This window comes from Rhamphochromis sp. 'chilingali' (assembly GCF_963969265.1).
Source record: "Rhamphochromis sp. 'chilingali' genome assembly, chromosome: 10".
Lineage (NCBI taxonomy): Eukaryota > Metazoa > Chordata > Actinopteri > Cichliformes > Cichlidae > Rhamphochromis > Rhamphochromis sp. 'chilingali'.
In genome coordinates, this window is record NC_137937.1 from 3,859,141 (window position 1) to 3,882,819 (window position 23,679).

Sequence of the window (23,679 nt, forward strand, 5' to 3'; positions counted from 1 at the left end):
CCTGAACCCCCTCAGTGAGATCATTAACAAGACTGGCTACGGATACCGACTACGGAACGGAGCAGTTGTCAGCCACCTCCTGTACATGGATGACATCAAGCTGTATGCCAAGAGTGAACGAGACATCGATTCACTGATCCACACTACCAGGCTATACAGCAATGACATTGGAATGTCGTTCGGACTGGAGAAGTGTAGTCGGATGGTAACAAAGAGAGGGAAGGTAGTCAGAACTGAGGGGATTGAACTACCAGAAGGCAACATTGCAGACATAGAGGACAGTTACAAGTACCTGGGGATCCCGCAGGCGAATGGGAACCATGAAGAGGCCGCTAGAAAAGCTGCAACCACCAAGTACCTGCAGAGGGTCAGGCAAGTCCTGAGGAGTCAGCTGAATGGTAAGAACAAGATCCGGGCCATCAACACCTATGCCCTGCCCGTGATCAGGTACCCTGCTGGGGTAATAGGCTGGCCAAAGGAGGAGATAGAAGCCACTGACATAAAGACAAGAAAGCTCCTTACCATGCATGGAGGGTTTCACCCCAAGTCCAGCACCCTGAGGCTGTACGCTAAGCGGAAGGAAGGGGGCCGGGGACTGGTGAGTGTCAGCACCACAGTCCAGGATGAGACAACGAACATCCAAGAATACATTGGGAAGATGGCCCCAACTGACCGAGTGCTCAGTGAATACCTCAGGCAGCAGAAACCCAAGAAAGAGGAGGGAGACGAGGAACCATCATGGAAGGACAGGCCCCTGCACGGTATGTACCACCGGCAGATAGAGGGGGTGGCTGATATCCAGAAATCCTACCAGTGGCTGGACAAAGCTGGACTGAAAGACAGCACAGAGGCACTAATCATGGCAGCACAAGAACAAGCTCTGAGCACAAGATCCATAGAGGCTGGGGTCTATCACACCAGGCAAGACCCCAGGTGCAGGCTGTGTAAAGATGCCCCAGAGACAATCCAGCACATAACAGCAGGGTGCAAGATGCTAGCAGGCAAGGCATACATGGAACGCCATAACCAAGTGGCCGGCATAGTGTACAGGAACATCTGTGCCGAGTATAACCTGGAAGTCCCGAGGTCAAAATGGGAGATGCCCCCAAGGGTGGTGGAGAATGACCGAGCTAAGATCCTGTGGGACTTCCAGATACAGACGGACAAAATGGTGGTGGCTAACCAACCGGACATAGTGGTGGTAGACAAACGGAAGAAGACGGCCGTAGTGATCGATGTAGCGGTTCCGAATGACAGCAATATCAGGAAGAAGGAACACGAGAAGCTGGAGAAATACCAAGGGCTCAGAGAAGAGCTCGAGAGGATGTGGAGGGTGAAGGTAACGGTGGTCCCCGTGGTAATCGGAGCACTAGGTGCGGTGACTCCCAAGCTAGGCGAGTGGCTCCAGCAGATCCCGGGAACAACATCGGAGATCTCTGTCCAGAAGAGCGCAGTCCTGGGAACAGCTAAGATACTGCGCAGGACCCTCAAGCTCCCAGGCCTCTGGTAGAGGACCCGAGCTTGAAGGATAAACCGCCCGCAGGGGCGTGCTGGGTGTTTTTTTTTTATATATATATATGTATATGTGTATGTATGTATGTATGTATGTATGTATATATATGTATATATATGTATATGTGTGTATGTATGTATGTATGTATATATATATATATATATATATATATATATATATATATATATATGTGTGTGTGTGTGTGTGTGTGTGTGTGTGTGTGTGTATGTGTGTATGTATGTATGTATGTATGTATATATGTATATATGTATGTATGTATGTATGTATGTATGTATATGTATACACATGTGTGTGTGTTCTTTCATGGCATAATTAAACACAGTCCACAAATTAAAACTTCAGGATTAGGAGAACAACTTTGTACCTTTAATACCTCATCATCCAAAAAATACATATTTGAGATACTTGAGTGAATTTATGTAAGAGGTCCCGATTTTTTTATGAATTGTGATGAGAGTCTAAAGTGCACTCAGAATTTATATGTGTCTGCATTACTTTAAAGGATTATTCAAAGGTTAAAAAATACTTCACAGAAAAAAGAAAACTATACAGCCTGTGTTACAGATAATGGCTTATAACTCTATTGATTTTGAGAAAAAAAACACTGTCACCTTGCATGTTATTTGATGCAATGATTTGTGATTTTCCATCATGACTGTGAATCAATGACAATCAATACCAAACAAAAGGTGATCATGTTCATTATCCTGAGTGGATAGTGCTTACACATCAGTAAGCACAGAAGAAACAGTTGTGGGAGATGCCACTCGATGGCTGAAGTGAGTTAGTGAGCGCTGAAATCTCAAGATGGAAGCAGCAACCAGTGCTGCTGTTTGAAGCTTGTGTCGTGAAGGCCATTTGGGCTGCTTGAGTTGCATTCAGCTTCTGCAAAGCACTGCTGCCCACATAAAGGTCATGAATGCTATACGAATATCACAGAGCCAGTGTGTCATCTGTGATATCACAGCATGCAATAGGACCACGCAGAGGAAAAAAAATCAATAAAGAAAAATGTCTGCATTAAATGACACATCTGAAAGCATTAATCTTCAAATACCCTGCCTCACTGCACTGATCCCCCAGCTCCTCTCCATCTCCTGAAAATAAGTGAATAAGTATTATTATGAGTATTATCTTTTACAAAAGAAAGTAAAATGATATAAATGCCCCTCATCCCTCCAGCTACCCAACTGGTGTTTTAGAGGATATTTACATACATGCATAACATCGGCTGCTACCTCTGATTCTTAGCTTATGCTTCTGTTTGTTGCACAAGGACGGCTGCACATCGTTCCTGCTCCTCCCAACTTTTGCAGCCTGCCAGGCACAGCACGGCTTGTGCATACTGCAAAAGCAAGACTGGAGCTCTGATTCTGTAACCAGGTCCATCTCTACATTCCATCAATGTGAGTACACGCAAATAGAACCTTCTATCTAGAGAACTGTAAACGGAGAGCTTCCTATATTCCATCTCTCCCAATGGTATTCCAGTTGTGCATTTTTATTTGATTTTTTTTCTCTGAGCACAAATATTTCATTCATGTTACCCAGAGGACAGATATCGTTACTTTTCCTCCAAGTCCAAAATAAAGTCAGTGTCAGTATGCTGTACAGACATTCTACTGAGTTTAACCTTGTTCTATCAAAATTCCCTTTACCTCATATGTCTGTTTTATTTTTTACTAAATAGCTAATGTTAGCATGCTAAATTGATGAAATAAGATGGCAAAAATTATGGTGAATGTTACTTGCTGAACATTAGCAGATAAAGTTCTTAATGTAGGCATTTTATTGTTGAAACGTTGCAATGGCTCATCTCTTGCCTTGCCATCTCTGTGATCCTGAAGTTGATAAGCAGTTAAGACTGATGGATGGATGGTCCTATTGCACCACCCAAGACACTCAAACATTTGTTTCGGCAACAGCATCTTTTTTTCTGGAAAAGATCTGGACAGCATCATTACCTCACAGCAAGAAGGGTCTGGATTCGAATCTACCAGCTCGCTGGGGCATTTTGGTGTGTGCAGTCTGCCTGTGCATGCATGGCTTCCTCCACAGTCCAAGGACATTCTTGTTAGTATAACTGATGATTCTAAATAGGTTGTAGCTACGAATGGGAGCATAAATGGTTCTCTGTCTCTGTGCGCTATCCCTGCAATAGGCTGGTGATTGACCCTGAATTGGACAAGCGATGAAAAAAAATGGATGTATGGATCTGGCATAATATCACAAATATACAGTAGCCTTCATAAACAAACACAAAACACTGGAATCATGACTGTGGATCATGGATCTGGATGATGTCAGAAACAAAACAGGCCAAGGACTCAATCTGGCATTTTACATCCCAGCAGGACGGAACCGTTTGATAGACTCAATTTAGAAAAATTCCTTTGAGTCCTTCATCTTGTCCTGTTCGTGCTACTCATCACTGACAGCAAATCTAAGTGACTGTGGGGCAGTACACTGTGGGGAGTTGACAACAGAAAACAGAGCTAAGATTTGAGAGCAGTCAGGTAAGGTGTCATGATGAGAAATTCTTGCATGGGCTCATGATGAGAAATTCTTGCATGGGCTCATGATGAGAAATTCTTGCATGGGCTCGACCCCACAGATCAACAACAATGTGCAGTGACAAGAGGCAGGTGGAGATTGACTGCTGCTCCAACTGGCTTAGACAGCACAGGAACACCTGACTGTGCTTGAGTCTACACTCACAGACCAACTGCTGTCAGTCTTCACTTTGCACCCTGCTGCACTGCCAGAGACTTGACAAACTGACATAGGCAAGCTGTGCAATTTAGTTCCCACCTCACCCACACTTCACGACTTCACTTAAGTCTCAGGCTGCCTTCGCACATAGTCACACAGAGCAACTTTTGTGCACTTAGTGCAGAATGCAGATTAAACTTGTACTGTCACATTCATCAAGCTACCGTTACATCCCGTGATTTTCAGCGGATGCCTCAGCATATTCGGGACCCATTCAAGATTTCAGAAAAATGAAAGACAAACCCATCGACTGTATGCTATGCTAACGCGCTACTTCAGGTGGTCCACAGGTGCACAGAACTATAATATTCACAGGCAAGAGAATGTCTATACAATGCACACAGAAATCATGTTTAGTCTTTATATATCCCAACTTTGTTTGATCATCTTTCTGTTTAGTAATTAGAAGCATTATATTCTATTAGTCTAGTGATTTATATCTATTTTAATAGCATTTTAAAGGTGAGGAAACTAACTGGGTTTTTACCACAATTTGTGGGCTACTGATGGCTGTTACGGTCTCTGGCCTCAGGGTCGTAACAATGGCTAGATTAGGTCGTTATAAAACTTTAGTGCTAATTACATTTCTGGCAAATGATGAAGATATGCTGAATTATTCAATTTATATGATTAATGATGTACACTGAATTTTCCGACCAGTGAAGGAAACGTCCATTATTGACATAGAGGATACAAAACTGAACAGATGAAAGTGCCCATTAACTACAGAAATTATTAATAAAACATTTCACAGTTCTTTAAAATGATAAATTGTTCTGTTTTACAAATACTGGAATTCCCCATAAGGTTAATAGAAATTGCACTGGTAATTTTCTGGTCAGACCTCAGTCTATTCTATGGATTTTTTCTTTGTTACAGTGTATAAACTTTATTTAGTCGCTCCATTGTATAGTGATTAACACTTTCACCTTTGCATGTGAAAGATCTCTGGTTTTATTCCAGGAAGAGACACAACCCAGCACTTCTAATGTCGGTTCCAAGTCTGGATAAATGGAGGAGTTTTATCCAAAATCCTCCTTCCCATAATGACAAAATGAAACTAAATGGCAAAGCGACTGAGTTGATTGAACACATAATAACCAACTCACAGTGGCTTTAATATATCTAATTTTTTGTGCTTTGTTAACTTGCATAAAAGCCCGCTACTTGATGTTCCTCAGTCTGACAATGGAACTGCATTTTAAATCTGCGTCTTGCACACAATTACAAAGAATTAATTCACACCAAATGGTGGCCTTTGCAGGTTGAGGCATTTACTGTCATTTCATAGGCTGCTGGTTGCAAAAGGCAGCCCATTATCCTCAATCTCACCAAACTGCTGTTTTCTTTCACTGTTCTTAAAAGGCAGCGAGACAGCAATTAAGCTAGTTGAGCAGATGACAAGCAGCTGACCTGTCCTGGTCACTGTGTGAGACGTATACGAACAAAACGACAGACAACTGATGTGTGGTGAATATGTTTAAGTGAGTCTGATAAAAGAAAAAACTTATTCTAATCTTACAAATCATTTCAAGTCTGTCCATCCACTAAATAATCGATTGCTGACATTTCTCTGCATCCTAAAATATTTTATTAGAGAAGTTATTTCATGAGATTGCAAGCCTAATAATAACTCTATGTGGTAGATTCTGTTCTGTTTTTTTTTTCTTTTTTAAATTATTATTATTTTATGTCACACTGTTCCAAGTGGGAGTTTTAATTCTGGAAAATCAAGTCTGTCTGAAAAATGTGGCTCGCAATATGTTTTTACCACCACAAATACTGTAGCCTATTTATAAAAGAAAATCCATTTAAACAAAACCTGGCACTGAAATGGGAAGATGCAAAAATATCAGACCTCCGTGTGAATGGGCTTGTAGGTTAATCACAATGTCTGCAAATTCTTTAAGATCCCAAAAAGCAGCGGATGATTTTAGGAAGTGCTACTATTGTGATACGCTTAACATATTAAGGGAACGTGGAGCATTAGACCATATGGGGGCCTTTCCACACACATTCACACTCTTACTGATTGGCCTCAAAGATGCAGTGCAGAACAATCGACAGGCTTATCCGATACAAGCCGTGTAGGAGGGTTTCTTGGCAGCCAGCACTGTGAACATGTGTGCAAATACAAGGCATCAAGTCCATGCTCTCATACCCGAGTTAAAAAAAAACTGCTATGCAAAAGAAGTGTTATATCTACTTCGTTCACTTTGAAGTGTACAGGAGAGGCTGCCCTCATACGCAGGTTCTTTGATGCTTGCAACCTTAAAAAGCAGACATTTACCTTCCAGCTCTATGACAAAACCTAATTACAGGTCGCTGCCTCCACAAAATAAAATGAGGGGAAAAAACTTCTTGGTGACACTTAGATAACTTATCTGCATTTGCCACAGGCCCATCCCCACAGGAAGTCCCATAGACAATGAACAGATACTCATGCTGTGATTGGCCATGGGTGGTGGCCGTGGGAGGAAGTTGATATTTCAGGACACACCGCATAAATTGGATTAACACATAATTGACATGTTTACTGGTGTATTTATAGCTTCCCTTTTTAATTAGTAGGTGGGAAACGAGGCTACATTTATGGCCCTGATTATATTTGAGGATGTAACATCCGGGTACACGTGTGCCCAAAATGTCTCAGAAACCAGATTTACATCGATGTGTGTTTGGAATAATCTGAGAGTGGCTTTGATAAGTTACAGGTAAAAGAAATAATTAGTCTGTTACATTAAAAATCGGCAACTACCCATATATCCATCTTATAGTTAGAGAAGGGAAGCATTGGAGAATATTTAATAATTTTAAATATAATGTATGATTTTCTTAAATTAATTATTTTGTTATAGTTTATTACAATTTTTTATTTCTTATTTCTTACCTGGTTAAAATCGTCTCAGGACGTCCAGTCCTTCCGTTGACATGTTGGAAACCACCACGTGTACTTTATTCTGTTCACGCAGTGTAAATGTTAATGCACACATTTTTTGTTCTTTGTTTTTTGTTGAAAGTCAGACTCATACTTTCCAAAAGTTTTTGCACCAACATGTGACGTGTCCTCAGCTACAAAACATATTGTATATAAATGAACTTGACTTTGTCATGTACTGAAAGAAACACAAACTGTATTTTAAACACAATAAATGTGGACTAATCATGTATTAAGTGAGTTGAATAGAAATATTACAAGTTCCTGGTCACCATAATTGTCCTATGCAGTATCAAAGACTATCTCCAAATCAATAATTATTATTATTATTTGCATGTGCAGAGGGTACATGGAAGGATAGCAAAATCACAGTACTTTAAATTCCTTTTCCCCCATGCTTAATCAGAGCTTCCTCGTTTAATTGCTGGGACAGATTAAAAATAGCAAAGCGCGAGTGGATAGTCCCCACATCAACCCCCACAGCTTGTCAGAGCTGGCAACTGAGCCTTTGGGCAGCATATGTGAAAGACTCTCAGCTACTATCCTTCTCCCTTAGATGAATGTACTACATCAAATGAAAATAGTTCCTCCCGTTCACCGACAGCGATGACACACATCAGGCGCCAGCACAGGAGGCCAGACACGGTGACCGAGAGGGCAGGCGCTCCTCGCAGGCGCAGTGGTGCTCACTCCCCGAGAGTAACGCCCGTTGACATGGTTGCCGGGAGTCTGAAGGTCTTAGGGGCAGCGCACAAGATCCACCAGCGCTGCCTCCTCTGAGTGTGCTGAAACAAAATGTCAGCGTGCGGGTTGAGGCTGTGTTGCTGCTCTTTACTCCAGGGACTCTGAACCCTAAATAGACTTTAGTCTGCAAAGGGCCGGTTAACTAGATTTTATCCCCTGTGATCATCATATGGGTTTTTCTTATTGTCAGCAGGGCTGAATTGCATAACATTGTTCAACTGACTTGGAGAGCCACTCATAGTGCAAATGAAAGAGTATAATTAGGAATGTCCTTATGTTAGATTTGGGTACCATCCCACCAAACCATTTGACAGACGGTGAAATCAAGGAAATGGCCAAATGTTCCGCCAAGGCTTATTTTTGGACTCATGTAATAACAGTAATAATATTAAAAGCGGCACATTTAAAGGGTTGTCCAAGAGATTTTATACAGGAATCAGTTGAAAACATTTCGAAAAATCACATTTGTGTTGGGATTGTATGTCGCAGCAGTTGTGTCATGATGAACAGTAACAGCATTCTTCTGGATTAAATAAAGCTAGCCTAATTTCTCTTCAAAATCAGGAAAACTTGCAATGACTTTTGTTGCATTGGACAATGACAGGAAGTGTCAAAGTTGCTACAATTCACAGTTTACCACAACAGCTCTTCAACCAAAGCAAGTAACTATTTTGAGGAGAAAGCTCTGAAAACCCATAGTAAGTTAGCACCTGTCTGCAAAATGAAAAGTATTACTTTTATGTTCTTTCTCCGACCTTTTTAAGGTGAAGGGTTTGCATGTCTGAGTGATCCCACAAGTATGTTGTCTATGATGCATTTGCCCCTGGTATGGTCTCCTGAGGCAAACTGCTGGTGAGGGGCAGCGCTAAGTTTAATTCAACAGACACCTATAAAGAGCACCACTATACACTGGATAGGGGGAGGGGTTCATCGGCAAGTGCTTGGAATATTTTTTTAAATAAATGAGTTTGGCCGTATCATACCTGTGATGTGCAAAGTCATTTTGATGAAACAGTTTGTATGTGTATGTGAGTGAAGGAATATGTATGTACACACAAAATAAAAAGGCTTGTTTGGTGTCAGCCTTAATAATATGATTGGAAAGCCATGTTGTTGGTCTTCTAAGTTGGTCTTTATGTGTTAAATATATTTGAAGTGGTGATTTGCCTGTGATACAGTGACACTCCTCTACAAACACAACCCAAATATGTCTGTACTGAGACATACCTTCTGACCACAAGACGAGACACATCCTACTTTACTCTTCTTCGTCACTGTTTTTCCCTTGGAGTAAGCAGACAGCTGTTACCCAGACTCTGAATAAAAGCATTTGCTCAAAGCAGACTTAACACAAAGGCGTTTCTGGGGCAGACGGGAGGGGCAACCATCCTTAAGAATCCTAGCTGTAGCCCAACAGTCTTGGCGATACTGCTTTAAGAAAGGTCACAAATGTATCAAAGACTTCTAATGGGCTTAAAGGTTGGTCTTTATTTCTATGCATGACATACTGGGTGCATCAGGCATTTGAGGATGCTCCGTGGGGGCTAGAAAGCAAGAAGACCCATGTTGATTGTCTCCTAAATCACTGCAATCTCAGTCCAAAGAACAAGAACTTCACTGACTTTGCACGAATGGCTTTCACACTAATCTAGGCCACAGTGACATCTTCGGTGTTTCTTTATTTACAAAGTGATGAAATACTTTTACCCCTTTCCCCAACTTCTTTCTCAAGGTAATAACAGAGTGGTCACTCAAAGCGCTCGCACACAGCTGTAGACAGATTGACTTTACACAATAAAAAATAGCATTTCGATACAAAATGATACAGCAGTACACCTTTTTTGGGGGGAGGAAATGTAGAGCATTTCAAAAAATCGAGGTAGAAAATAAGCACACACTGCTCGACTGATGATATCGGACATGGGTTCGTACAAGTCACTGAGGAGATAAAAAGGAAATGTACTGAACTGGGGGGGGCACACATCCTGATTGAAAAGAGAGATAAAAACACTGTCAACAACCAGTGAGGAAAACGAGTCTTAAGAATGTGGAAATTCTAATTATTAAAGTGGAAACGTTTAGTTGCCTGGAGAAAAGTGAAAAGCTCCACAGTATCATGGTTTCTGTGCGATGCAGTGTCTGGGTTACCCATGAAACACCGCTGCCACCACTTCTGTTTTGATTAATGTATACAGTGGCATGTAAGAAAAATATGTTTCATGCAGACACAAAACAAACTACCTTCAAACACTGAGAAGTTCTCACTATGTTGTGTTAAATCAGCATTTTCCACCCCACTTTGTTCTACTTGGAATCACCAGATTTTAAACAACTGGGTGACATCTAGGGTGCTCAAAATAAATTCAGTCGGAGGACCAGCTTGAAGGCTCTGACTTTAGATGGCGTGATATAAGTTTCAGTCCTGTAATACGCCTCAAAGTGTTTACCTCCCGTTTGAAAAATAATCATCGGGGATTTGCGTGGATACACGATGAGAGGGAGATGCTCAGAAAGCCACGAAACAAACGTTATTTGTTATCAAACATCAATTTTGTTAATATACAGAAATCTGCTTGCCTTATGGTCTCTTTGAAAGAGAATGATTGATTGTGTTTATATGTCATTTCCTTTGTTACGGCATTATTCCATCATAAATCTGGAACAGGATGGAATTGTGGCATATGCACAAAAGCAGTGTCGACCTGAATAGTCCATCAAGTACGCTCTGTGATTTTCTTTCCAAAAATAGAATGACTGACTCACACACTGAAGTGATTGTGCTGTCTGCAGCGAGCCACTAACACTGACTTTTATCCCGTTAGGCCGTGTCTGTCTGCAGGCCGGCTGTTTATGTGTCGCCTTTTAAGCACCGAGTGTCCAAGAGCAGCGACTTTAACCATTCGGCCTTACACTTTGAGAGCTTCGTGTACACCCACGGCGGAAAGCCGACGGTTGATGTTGCGATAGCGACACCGGAGAAGGTCACGATAAGTGGAGCGCAGGTCTCGATTGAAGAAGGCGTAGATGAAGGGATTCATTAAGGAGTTGGCGTAACCTAACCACAGGAGCGTGCGCTCCAGCCAGATGGGCACACAGCTACATTCCACTCCGCAGATAAAGGGCCTGGCGGTGGACAGGATAAAGAAGGGCAGCCAGCACACGGCGAAGACGCCCACAATCACCCCCAGTGTCGTGGCCGCTTTTTGTTCCCGCTTGAAGATGGAGATGTTTCTGCGCTCGCGGGTCAGCAGGCGGGACAATGCGGCACACTCCTCTGCCACGCCGGGCGGCTTCAGGCCCTGCATTCGGAGAGCCTCGTTAGCCACTGTTTCGAGACGCTCGCGTCGTGAAAGGTTGGTGAAGCGGTGCTTGGCGCCGCTCTTGCGAGCTGCCCTGAAGATCTTGTAGTACATGACCAGCATGACCAGCATAGGGATATAAAAGGCCACAGCTGTGGAATAGATGGTGTAGCCAAAGTCTTGGCTAATGAGGCACACACCGGCTGTGTGGACGTTTTTGGCCCAGCCACAGAAAGGCGGCAGTGTGATGGATGCTGACACCAGCCAGACTCCCAGGATCATCTTGGCCATCAGCTGACCGTTCTGCCGGGCTGGGTAGGTGAGAGGTCGTGTGATCCCCAGATACCTGCGAGAAAAGGAGACAAATGAAGCATCATTAGCAAGTACTAAAAGCATTTGATGTCACATTGACATCTTGTTTTAAACTCCTCATCTAATATATTCTCTCTGTCATCTCAAAAACAAAATCTTATTATTCATTTATCATTTACAATCCACCCTTTTAGGCTTGTAGTGTGGTAGCATCAAAGAAACGTCCCCTCATTTCAAAGACAGACATCTGGATGAAAGGTCTTAAGCTCTGTCATTGCCCGGAGGGTTATTTGCTGCTTTTTCTTTGGCTCTTTGAGCTTGGTAAGTAGAGAACGAGCTATCAATCAAACAGGCAGCTCAGTGGTTTCAAATAGCAGCTGGAGGTGTCAGGGAAAAAAAATAAGGACAAAATGAGGTGTGAAAGGCTCGGATTTGTACAAAACTGGGAAAATAGCCACTATTCACACAAAATGATAAATCTGTGTGTACGACACTGCATGTTTTGGCGGCACGCCCGCAGCACTCATCAGCACCAGATGCGTCACTGATGAAAACTCTATATTCCACTCTCCGGGCTATTTATCTGATTTCTGCTTTGCTGTTAATTCTAACATAAAAAAACTTGGTAAGGATCGCTGTGATTCACTGTCAAATTACATTCAGTGCTTTTCGACTTGGGTCTTTACTCTATTGACAGGTTTTTAAAAGTTCAGCTTGTCAGGTGTAACTTTAAAATATGACTTCATCTTTAAACATTTTCTCCAGTGTTTGTACAGCTTAGTATTATGCTAGTCACAAATATTACAGAGCTCGCTGCCATCTGCAGCTCATTTTCTGTTACCTTCAGATTAAGTATGGACATTAACAAACTTGGCTGTCAAATAACATTATAACACTCCTCAGAAATCATTTCTAGTGCGTTTTTAAGAGATGCTGGTTGTAGACACATCTGAGTGAAGGTATACAAAATGTCAAAATGCTCTCTAGTCCAGCACCTCTGATGCACACTGGTGCCTATTAACTAGTGCCAACACATAATGCAAGTGGTATTGATCTAAATCAGAATGACTCTGAATGGACACCAGGGCTACAACTAGCGCTTTGCTAGGAGCGCTTTATTATATCCTTTCCTCACCACCAACACACACACACACAGACATCTAACCCAGATCAGATTTTTTTTAATCGGCTTTAAAAAGCCTCACACGCCTCGTATCAGAACTGCCACGCTGAATGAAACATCAGTCGTTTATCTGAGACAGGTGTCATTATGTTGTCGCCCGTGGCAGGTCTTGTGGGCTGACGGTGGTAGAAAATACTGCGACACTAAAGAAAGAAAGAAAAAGATACAGCTACAACTGGTAGTTGCGTTGGTGTAGGTTACTTTTGTCATTGGTTACACGAGACAGTAACTTTTCAGTTTCCATGTAAACTGTGTGCCGCGCACCATCACACTGTCAGACTCCAAGATCCTTCAGCTCAGGTTGTCCGTCCTCAGTGGACGTTATATAACAACTACTTTGTGTTCATTCTTCTAATCCCTCCACTAATCTGAGTAGTTTACACCCCTCACTTAAAATGTACTTAAGTTTCACAGGGGAGACTAAACACACAGACAACAATGTCAAATAAATATGAAACAGAGCCAAGATGAGTACGTGCCATGCTTCTACGGAATTCATAATAGATACGCAGTAATGCAACACTCCTCTCTGAATCCATTACTCAGTAATGAAGATGGTAATGGTAAATGGTAAATGGCCTGTATTTATATAGCGCCTTACTAGTCCCTAAGGACCCCAAAGCGCTTTACATATCCAGTCATCCACCCATTCACACACACATTCACACACTGGTGTTTGTGGTGCTTATTTGGGGGGATATTTGTTTGTCAGTGGAGGGTGGAGGGCAGTTCTCTGCCACCATGACTCATCTTCAGACCTTTAGAAGGCAGAGCTGTTTCCAGGCACACTCTCATTGGACACACAATCCTCTCATCGTCCTTCTGGAGACAAATGACTGCCGGTTTGGCTAAGAGAGCACGCATTTTGACACTTCATTACACTGCTTCTTGCATATCTTGCAGCAGGATGTGCTGATGCAAACATCTGTGGGTTTAATCATTCTTATTTTTGCATTCTAAAAATTGAACTTTACTAACCCTGGAGAGGCAGGGTAACAAGAAACAATAACAACGGCAAAAAACATGTACGTGTAGTTCCCTTTGCCGCGTACAACGTAACAGTGATAGGTTAATATGGCAGAAACATGCATTCAGCTCAGAGATAAAAGTATACTGTTCTTTCTCCCTCTCTCCACTAACTCCTGTGTTCACCAGCTGAACACAGTTAGTCCCCAGCACTGACACGCTGCCACATTATGAGCACTGTCAGAGTGAGACAAAAAACATAAGTGCGCCACAGAACTGAGCTGAGAAACCAAGCAGCATCGCTACAAGGGATGTCTCCCACATTACACACAGTCACTTAATCCAATGTTGATATTAAAATACAGAACTTTTATTTTCATACACAGGGATGTGCAAAAGTGTTGAACCACGGACCCAGACTTTCATTTTTATTTTTATTTTTTTGCAAGCTTCCTGGTGTTCTTTCAAAGTTTTTTCTTTAGACATTGGCTTCTTTTTAACAAATTTACAGTCAATATAGTGGAATTTTTTTTTTTATTATTAAGCTACTTAACATTGACCTGTCACTCATTCAAGCGTCAAAAAGTTACCTAACTAAAGGGATAAACCTGTGTTGTCTCTAGACAGACAAGAACCAAATAGCATTTTATGCACTCGGTTACTAGCAGTCTGTCTTAAACATATATCATATGTTCTCGTTTCTTTAGCTGAATCTATAAAAAATGCAAAAGACAGACATAGTTTGACAGGCACAAAATTGTATTTTTGCACCAGCAAGGTGATTCCCAATGAGCTATTATCAAAAAACCTGGTATATCTCACCATGGTGTGCAGTTTATCTCAATAAACTGGATAGATGGAGGGCCTATAAAACTATCTACAGTAGATGAACAGTATCTGAAAGTCATGTCTTCAAGAAATAGGAAAAAACCCAGCAAAGATCATCCACATTCATTGGACTGTGTTGAAGAAAAACGGTGGTCATAGCAAATATTGACTTTCAAGTTAGAATTGAACTGTATTTCCAGTTATTTAAAAGGGTTCTTATATGGTGCTTTTTCTACTCAAGCTTTCAATGCACTTTGTACAACATGTCTCATTCATGCTTTTTACTTCATATAAGTGTTTTCTAAAAAAACATTCACAGTCCAATCTTGAACTCCAGGTTCAAGATCTCGCCCAAAGAAAACTGGAGCAGCCAGACTTCGAACCACCAAGCTTCTGAATAAACGATGACCTGCTTTACCTCCCAAGCAACAGCCTCTCCATTTGCATGTTATAAGTAAATTGCTGCATCTATTTCCTGTTTATAGGAAAACATAAACAAGAGGTGGCTCAAGACTTACGCATTGCTGGACCATCTGCAAGTCTGAATAGAAATCTAGAGCATTTTTCAAAATGCATACCATATTTGAACCTTGCAATATGATGAAAGCGCAAGCTAAATACACAGTGGCAGTGGATTATAATCACCTCCTATACAGTGTGACCTGAACACAGTCAGTGATGTTTAAATTATTTTTTTATTCACATCTCTGGTAGATACAGCGGCCCTCAGGAATTACCTGTCCATAGGTAACCAGAATGTCCAAGCTAATGGAGAATTCCATTACCTCCACTAGGCTACCCCATAGAGCACAATATAGTGTGCTATTTTCTGCTCTGAAACACTGTAACTGGCCCTCTTGTGCAACAGTCGTCAGTCATCTCCAGGAGAGCCTCACAAACCTTTTACTTCTGAGAGGGGAAACATGGTGAAATATTTATCCAAGCCATTGGCTGAGAGACAGGGTGGTAAATTTGGAGCTCTGTGTCTGTCAGAATACCTTTTTTTCCCACAGAAACTTTCCACTGAAGTCCCTTCACTAAGCCATTTATAATTCTTATATCAAGCACAAATGTGCAGGGAGGGGGTCAACATGAGTTTAAAAATTTTAAGTGTTGCCCGTTTTTGGAAGATCTCTGAATTCATCTGCGTGTGATTTAAGCGAGCGGACAGAGAGGTGCAAACGTCACCTGAAATCAAACCGTTTTTTGAGAAATGCAGCTTCATTGCTTTATGAGTATTGGCCGCTTTCACGCTTGGTTTGATTTATCTAAAGTGAACGAGAGTGCTGAAAATGGGAAGATCTCAGAAAACACAGTTCAGTGTTCACTCGAGTGTCAGCTGTGTGCAAGATATACCGTAGAAAAGCTTGTTTGCTTATTGATTTGTTAAGTACACCGTGTTGTAATAAAGGTATTATGAGCTGGACTAGCTCTAAACAAATGTAAGGTTTGACCTCTGGATATGATAATTAAAAAATAAAATAAAGAGTACAGTTGTTCAACACATGCATTTATTTATTCTGAGCTTTCTTCAGCTGAAGCACAACGGATGTGTTCAGTGAGAGCTCTGGAACATTTCTCCGACATCTGACAACGAGTCAAGTCCTCAAGGAGCGCTTCAGCTCTATTTGAGGAAGCACCATAAGACAGAAATTGAGCTGCTTTTCTTCTGACAGAGCACGACGTGAATTTTCAACAAGAAAGCAAAGGAGCAGCTTCGTCTTTTTCCGGGTTTTACACACAATTAAGCATTTTTGTTCTAACACACTTATACCTGTTTAGGTCAGGTTCTGTTCTCTTGCCTGATTTCTGCTCGTGGTGAGGTGAGAATGAGTGAGTAAAATAATAATAGAGCTGTTTCTTTAATCACATTTAGACTCTTACATAAGCTAAACTGAGTCATCCCTGGACAGACACAATTCTTCCCTCAGATTTGTGTATTACCTCCAGCCAGTCTGTGAATAACTATTATTTTATTTCAGCCAATGTGTCGAGGAGGGAATTGCTACTTAAGGCAAGGATTTTTTTTTAAGAGAAAAAAAAGTTGATAAGCCAAATTTATGCAAACTTTATAGTTACTGACAACAAACATAACACCTTAATTTTCCTTTTCTTAAACTGATAAGACAAAAAAGTGTTGAGGGGGTGACTGCAGTTTTGTTTTGTGTTTTTGCATTTCACACACACACAACATGGCAATGCTGGACCGAAGCTTTAGTCCAACCTGAAACATTTAGACAACTTTTGCACATTAATAGTTTCTTTGCGACCACAACATTTTGACAATAATCTACATTTTGATCTTATCCTGCAAGTTTCTATTTTACCTGTCAAGCTAACACTTTGCAATCTTCAAGGTGCTGGAAACATTCCTCAGAGGGTGTTTTTCCATAATAACATGATTGCATCTCACAGTTCATCCACATCCATGATGTGAACCTCTACTGCATGCCAAAGGTGCTGTGCTGGATTGGTGACAGTGGAGGCCATTTGAGTGAACTCACTGCCATATTCAAGATGATCTGAACTCTGTAACATGGTGCGTTATCCTCATGGAAGCAGCCATCAGGAGCTGGGCCCACTGTGATCTTAAAGAGATGGATGTGGGACTGAAACCATGCTCAGTTGGTTCTAAAGTACATCCCTCACACTATTATACCATCACCACCAGCCTGAACTGTTGATATAATTCGGACCCCATCTCAGTGTTGACTCAACAGACCAGGCACTGTTTTACCAGTCTTTGTTTTTTTTGTCCAGTTTTGGTGAGCCTGTGTTGTAGCTTATCCTTAGCTGACAGGAGCAGCACCCAATGTGGTCTTCCAGCCCATTCTCACTCTCGAGTAACATCCCAACGATGTTTCACGTCCCGCGGTGTTCCTGAGGAACGCGAAAGGTGACCTTCTGCGTTCTTATGCTACACGCCGGGTTATTGGTGAAATCCAGTAGAATGATGGTCCCGCGGTAATACACATTCCAGCCATGTATTCCAGCCCTAACCATAACCTTATCCCTAACCATAACCTTATCCCTAGCGTTAACCAGCAATTTAATGACGTTAAATAGTTTTCCAAAGTGATTTAAGTAAAATGAACGAACATGTGTAGATTGATTCCAAACGGTTCTCATGTTTCCTCATTTTTCTGATCTCATCATTTATGGACATGTTGGGCGCCCAGAAGCATAATATTTTGACGGTTTGTCACCTAGCGTAAAATATTACGCTTTGGGAGTGAGAACGTGTTGGCTCTTCTGTTGCTGTAGCCTAGATTCAACATGTTGTGCATTCAGAGATGCTCTTCTGCATTCCTCTTCTGCATTGTAACAAGTGGTCATTTGAGTTGTTGTTGCCTTTCTATCAGCTTGAAGCAGTCTGACCACTCTGGCAACAACAACGCATTTTATCCCTGAGAACTTTTTCTTGCTGGTTAGTTTTTCTTTTGTGGACCATTCTCTGTGAACCCTAGAGATAATGTGGGAAAATCTCACCAGATCAGCAGGTTCTGAAATACTCGAACCAGCCCATCTGGCACCAACAACCATGCCATGTTCAGAGTCACTTAAATCACCTTTCTTCCCCATTCTAATGCTCAGTTTGAACTCAGCAGGTCCTCTTGACCAAGTCTAGATGCCTAAATGCATCAAGTTGCTAGTAGGTATCTGTGATATTTGTGTTAAGGGGCAATTGAACAGGTGTACCTAATAAAGTGGTCAGTGAGTCTATATAACTTCTTTTAATCTGACTGGATGTTAAACTTATACCCCTCTAGCGTTCATTTTTTTCTCCAGTTCAGCTGCATTAAAAGGTGTATACCATGGTAGCCACACTGACCCATGTTATAATATTGCAACAGCTGCAATCAAACTGTTACTCACATGTGTATACGGTACCACCCATGTCCAGACTTGTGACTGAGATTAACAGAAATTGATTACTACTGTATTGTCCTGTAAGCACTTAACTATCCATGTGGCACCACGGGGAAATGTGGGCATGCTGAACACAGCTCAAGGACAGATCTGAGACAAAAGTTATCTATAATCCTTCTCAACATTCTCAACCTGCTTTGGGGTCCCAAAACAATCCTGGTTTTCAGTGCTCACCGATAACATCCCTGACCCTTTAAAATCTGTTGGATTTGTTCTATTTTGTTAATTATGTAGCAATGAAAACCATTTTCTATTGTTGACCTATTTACAGAGTCACCCTGTATACTTACAAGACACACCTAGCTTCACAAAGCACTTCCCCTCATCAGACTTTAAATCCTTTATGTCTGTTTTACTTCCTCCTAATTGTTGTAAACCCTCTGGGTGGATATTTTATGGCCTTTCCTACACAACTCACCACCTGTCACTATTGGAGGTTTAAGGGCTCTCACGGCAATAGGGATGATGGGCAGCTATTAGTGCCACAGTGATAAATGAAATCCACTTCCAACAGTCATTGTGTCCATCCCAGTCAGAGCTGGGTGTCCTTGGACAACAAAGGAAAAACAGCAGAGAACAGAAGAGAGCTGAGCGGGGCAGATAATAGGGTACAGGAATAAAGGAGAATTAAAAAGCTGGGCAAAAAAAATCTGGAACACAAAAGCATTGAGTTAAACCAGAACGGTGACAAAACAAAACAGCTGGGATTAAAGTATCTGAGGAAAGTGCACCAATGAGACTCAAGGGTGGAATATATGCATCCCAACTAAAGTTTTTACTGGTGTTCCAGCTAGCCTCAGTCAAAGTCAGTTTGATGATCTTCCCTTTATAATGAGGGCGTGAGAGTCAGTGACCATACAAAAATGTGGATAATGTAGGAGGCACTGCATGGCCCCTAAATCCAACATCAGTGTTGCTCTACATGCAGAAACACGTGGCAACAAAACATACATAAAACTAAAGTACGGAAAAGTAACTTCTTCAAAGTCCTTCAGAGCAAAATGTTGCAAATTTCTAGTCCAGCGGACCTGCTTGGGTAAAATTTAAAAAATAAACGAATAAAAGATCTCGAGGCCTGCTGAACTACCAGAGAGGGACCGAGAAAACCTAAGCTTACGCATGGAGTGTTCTCGAATGGGAGCTGGTTGAGCCAGAGGACGGCTAGAGAGGGTCTGAGCGAGGACACAATGTATTGCGACCTCTGGTGTTCCAGAGGTCGAGAGAGGGAGTGTGGAGCAGGGAAATTATTTTACTGCTATTGTTAAATAATCATCATTATTACCATTGCATTAATAATATAATCTGGAGTTTATATTGCATTCAGGGGTTGAACAGTGTGTGTCTTTCAGAAAGGCTAAAAGTAACAGGACAGGAAACAGGCTTGGAGAGTTTTGCAGAAGTGAAAGTTATTTTGAGCAGCAGGCTAAGACGAGGCTTTAACAATGTAACAGATAGCTTTAAGAAGGCCTTAAGATGTTATGCATACAGTTATTATGTTGACCTTGTATTTCAGGTGCAGTTATGACTATTTTATACACAATGCATATCTGTGCTTATTAAAGAGTTGGAGCTCGGTCAATTAATTGGGGGTTGGAAGCTTTGTTCGGCGCGATGTCCGGACAATCTATTGTGCAAGTGACTTGGAGCCATAGAAGGAATTGCAATACATGCTTACAAAACACTTATATATCAGGTCATTTCATATTAAGGTTTTAGTAGAGGTTCTTGGTTAAAACATTTATTTAGTAGAAGACATACATATAGTCTCAGTGAGCCTCTGGTCTGGTAAAAGGTCAGAAGTGCAACAGGTGAATTGAGAAAGAGCATGTGGGGTCAACACACACACACACATGAGTTAGATTTATTTAGAGGAGAGATTAGTCATGTCTCGGCAAGAAAGAGGAACAATTCACTTTAAGATAAGAACGGAAAGTACCAGCCATGAAAATAGAAGATGATCTTCTGGGTTAAAAGTCATTGTGGTGTTGATCTGATCTATGTATAAAATGTATCTGTGACGCATGAAGGGGCGTCAGTAAATCAAACCCTGATGCTATAAAATATCTGTTTATGCTTTGATTAAGTTGGAGATCACTTGCTGTCGGCGTACAGAGTGTCTTCCCACACGTGTGTTCATTAAAATCATTGTTTGACCAAGAGCTTCTGGACCATGGGTGGTTTGTACTCTCCCTCCTCAATTTTGAACCTTAACACCAAGCACTAACTCACATCTTTCTGTGCATCATGGCTTGTTGGTCAATCTATCACACACTAGACATTTTATGTGTGGCTCAGTTATTTCTATTGCTGGTTGTTTGGCTGTTGGGTAAAGAAGCTGATTTGAAAAAAAAATACAAATAGCTTCTTTTCTTTTTTTTTGAACAACACACAGCACAGGTTTTTCACTATATGGAAAAAAGTGGGCCAGACCTCTTAATCTTTGATATCAGGTGTTTTCACAAAGTTGAAGAATTTAGGGGGCTTCGCAGCCGAGTGTGAAGCAGTGGGAATGAGAATCAGCACCTCCGAAGGGTGGCTGGACTCTCCCTTAGAGATGAGGTGAGAAGTTCAGCCATCTGGGAGGGGCTCAGAGTAGAGCCGCTGGTCCACATCGAAAGGAGCCATTTTAGGTGATTTAGGTGCTTATCTGCCCCAGATAAGCGGAAGAAGATGGATGGATGGATGGAAGAGTTTAGGGACCACAGCAACCATAGCTAATAGATGCTAGCTGACCGCTGACGTAGTTAGCAGCCTATTAGCTGTTTAACAACATTTGGGTGTTAGCAGCTAATAAGCTTACCTTTGCAGCAATGTTTTAGTTATTGCTGTTTTGTTAATACCATGGCAATTGCATTTTAACAGCTCAGAAGCAATTTAGTGATTACTTTGTTGCCTGGCGTTAGAACTTCACAATCGAGGTATTTGTTATGACATTACCTTCTGATCCTTGTGCTTGCTCTCCAAGCGATGCTGTTAAGTGACTTGCTTTGCAGTCTCATAAATTTTTGGTTCAGATCATATGTCTTTGTTCTGTTTTTAATTAATATTCATGTAACAGAGGAAAACTGGTCTCAATTTGTTTCAGCTGCACAGCCTCACCTATAAATAACTATTATGTAAGTAAAAAATAATGAGGTTAAGACAGAATTTATGTATGCATGGAGCCTTTTGATTTGGACCAGCACTGTTAGGAAGCTCCTCAGTCCACAAAAACTTTTTCTCAGTTACCTGAATGTTGTGTATTTTTGTTAGAAATGAGACCATTCTCTCTTCTCTGTCACATTAGTAAATCGCTCCATCTTGTCACACAATCTACTTTTAGAATAGAATAGAATAGAATTCAACTTTATTGTCATTGCACATGCACAGGTACAGGGCAACGAAATGCAGTTTGCATCCATCCAGAAGTGCTTTAGTGATATAGATATATTACAATATATATTAGCAATAATATAGATATGTGAGTATATTACAGAAATGGGTCTATTATGGTATGTTATAATGTACACGGTATGAAGTATGTTGTGAATATTCTATAACTATAAGTATGTACAGGCTGTAGTGAGTACAAGCTATGTACAGGCTATGAACAGGATATAAATATGAAAAACTATACAGAATATGAAATAAATAACTTTACAGAATCTGGGATATACAGCTATACAGAAATGGGAACTATGCAAGTTGTAAACAGTTGTAGGATTAAAGATTATCGAATGTACAGAATGATTATTTACACAGAGCTATACAGTAGTGCAGTTAAGATAAGTGAGGGTGTAGATAGTTTCTACAGAGGCTATATAAAGTGCTAGTGGTTGTGAGTGGTGGTTCAGTCCATGTTATTATTGTGTTTGAGGGTACAGTTGTCCATTGTGGGTGTGTGTATGTTCAGTCCATGAGTTTAACGTGGGTCAGATGTCAGGAGGCAGAGTTCAGGAGTCTGACAGCTGTGGGGAAGAAGCTGTTCCGGTACCTGGTGGTCTTAGTCCGGAGGCTCCTGTGGCGCCTCCCAGAGGGCAGGAGGGTGAAGAGTCCATGTGATGGGTGACTGGGGTCTTTGATGATTTTCCCAGCCCTTTTCAGACACCGCTTCCTGTAGATGTCTTTTATGGCAGGAAGTGGTGCTCCGGCGATGCGCTGGGCAGTTTTCACGACCCTCTGCAACGCCTTCCGGTCCGAGGCAGAGCAGTTCCCGTACCAGACTGTTATACAGTTGGTCAGGATGCTCTCGATGGTGCAGCGATAGAAGTTCACCAGGATGTCTGAGGACAGGTGGTTCTTCCTCAGAGTCCTCAAGAAGAAGAGGCGCTGGTGAGCCTTCTTGACCAGCTTGGAGCATTTGGTCGTCCAGGTGAGATCCTCGGAGATGTGGACTCCCAGGAACTTGAAGCTGCTCACACGCTCCACAGCCGTCCCCTTAATGTGGATGGGTGGATGTGGGTCAGCATTCCTCCTGTAGTCCACGATGAGCTCCTTTTCCTTCCTGAATGGATTTATGCCTGCTTGTTATGCATTTAGCCATTTTCTGCTCCCTGTCAATTATTTAATGGAGTTCCTTTATGGTGGCAGCCATGGCGACCTGATTTGTAATGCAGCTACAAAGCCTCTAGAGGCTTTTGGCTCTCCAAAGGAAATTACATTTGTACATGCGCATGCTTGTCATTGTGCTGCGCTTACTGGCCACCTAAATATACACTTTCAGCTGTGAGTAGCATCTCACTAATAGTCTCAAATGCGAGCTCCCAAAATGTTACGTTAAATATTAAAGAGTGTACTCATTTTCTCTTCATTATTATACAACGAGTGAAGTCTGGTACTGGAAGGTGAATAAGTATGTGCCAGCAAATCCGTCTTCCTTTCCGTTTTTTTCCCTGTCATGATGATGAGAGAGAGCCAGGGTGAAGAGCCCCTCCATCTTTGTCACCTTCCCTTTGGTTCTGTCGCTCTCCCTCTCAAAGGACACCTTGAAAACTAAATAAGCTTAAAGGAAGTCTCAGATGTGGGGGAGGAATCCAAGTCTCCACTTCTTCCCGTTTTTCTTCTGACCTTTGAGAAAAAATGTTAAGCAATTTTAGTTACCAAGGATACCACAGACAGCTCCTCTTTTGAACCGACTCACTTTTTTCCAATTTGGCATCTAGCCAGCAGTTGGTATAGCTGAAGTAGCTGCGCG

The 23,679-nt window shown here is 41.6% G+C and overlaps 1 protein-coding gene across 1 annotated transcript in view; it reads right to left on the reverse strand.

Annotated features, from left to right (window-relative positions):
• Nucleotides 1-9,466: 9,466 nt before the first annotated feature.
• The window catches only part of htr7c (5-hydroxytryptamine (serotonin) receptor 7c), a 36,124-nt gene continuing 21,911 nt past the window's right edge, over nt 9,467-23,679 (reverse strand). Inside the window, exon 3 of the mRNA XM_080894901.1 lies at nt 9,467-11,633. Coding sequence (XP_080751027.1) covers nt 10,895-11,633 — 739 coding nt within the window. The 3' untranslated portion in view covers nt 9,467-10,894. The remainder of the gene's footprint in view (nt 11,634-23,679) is intronic.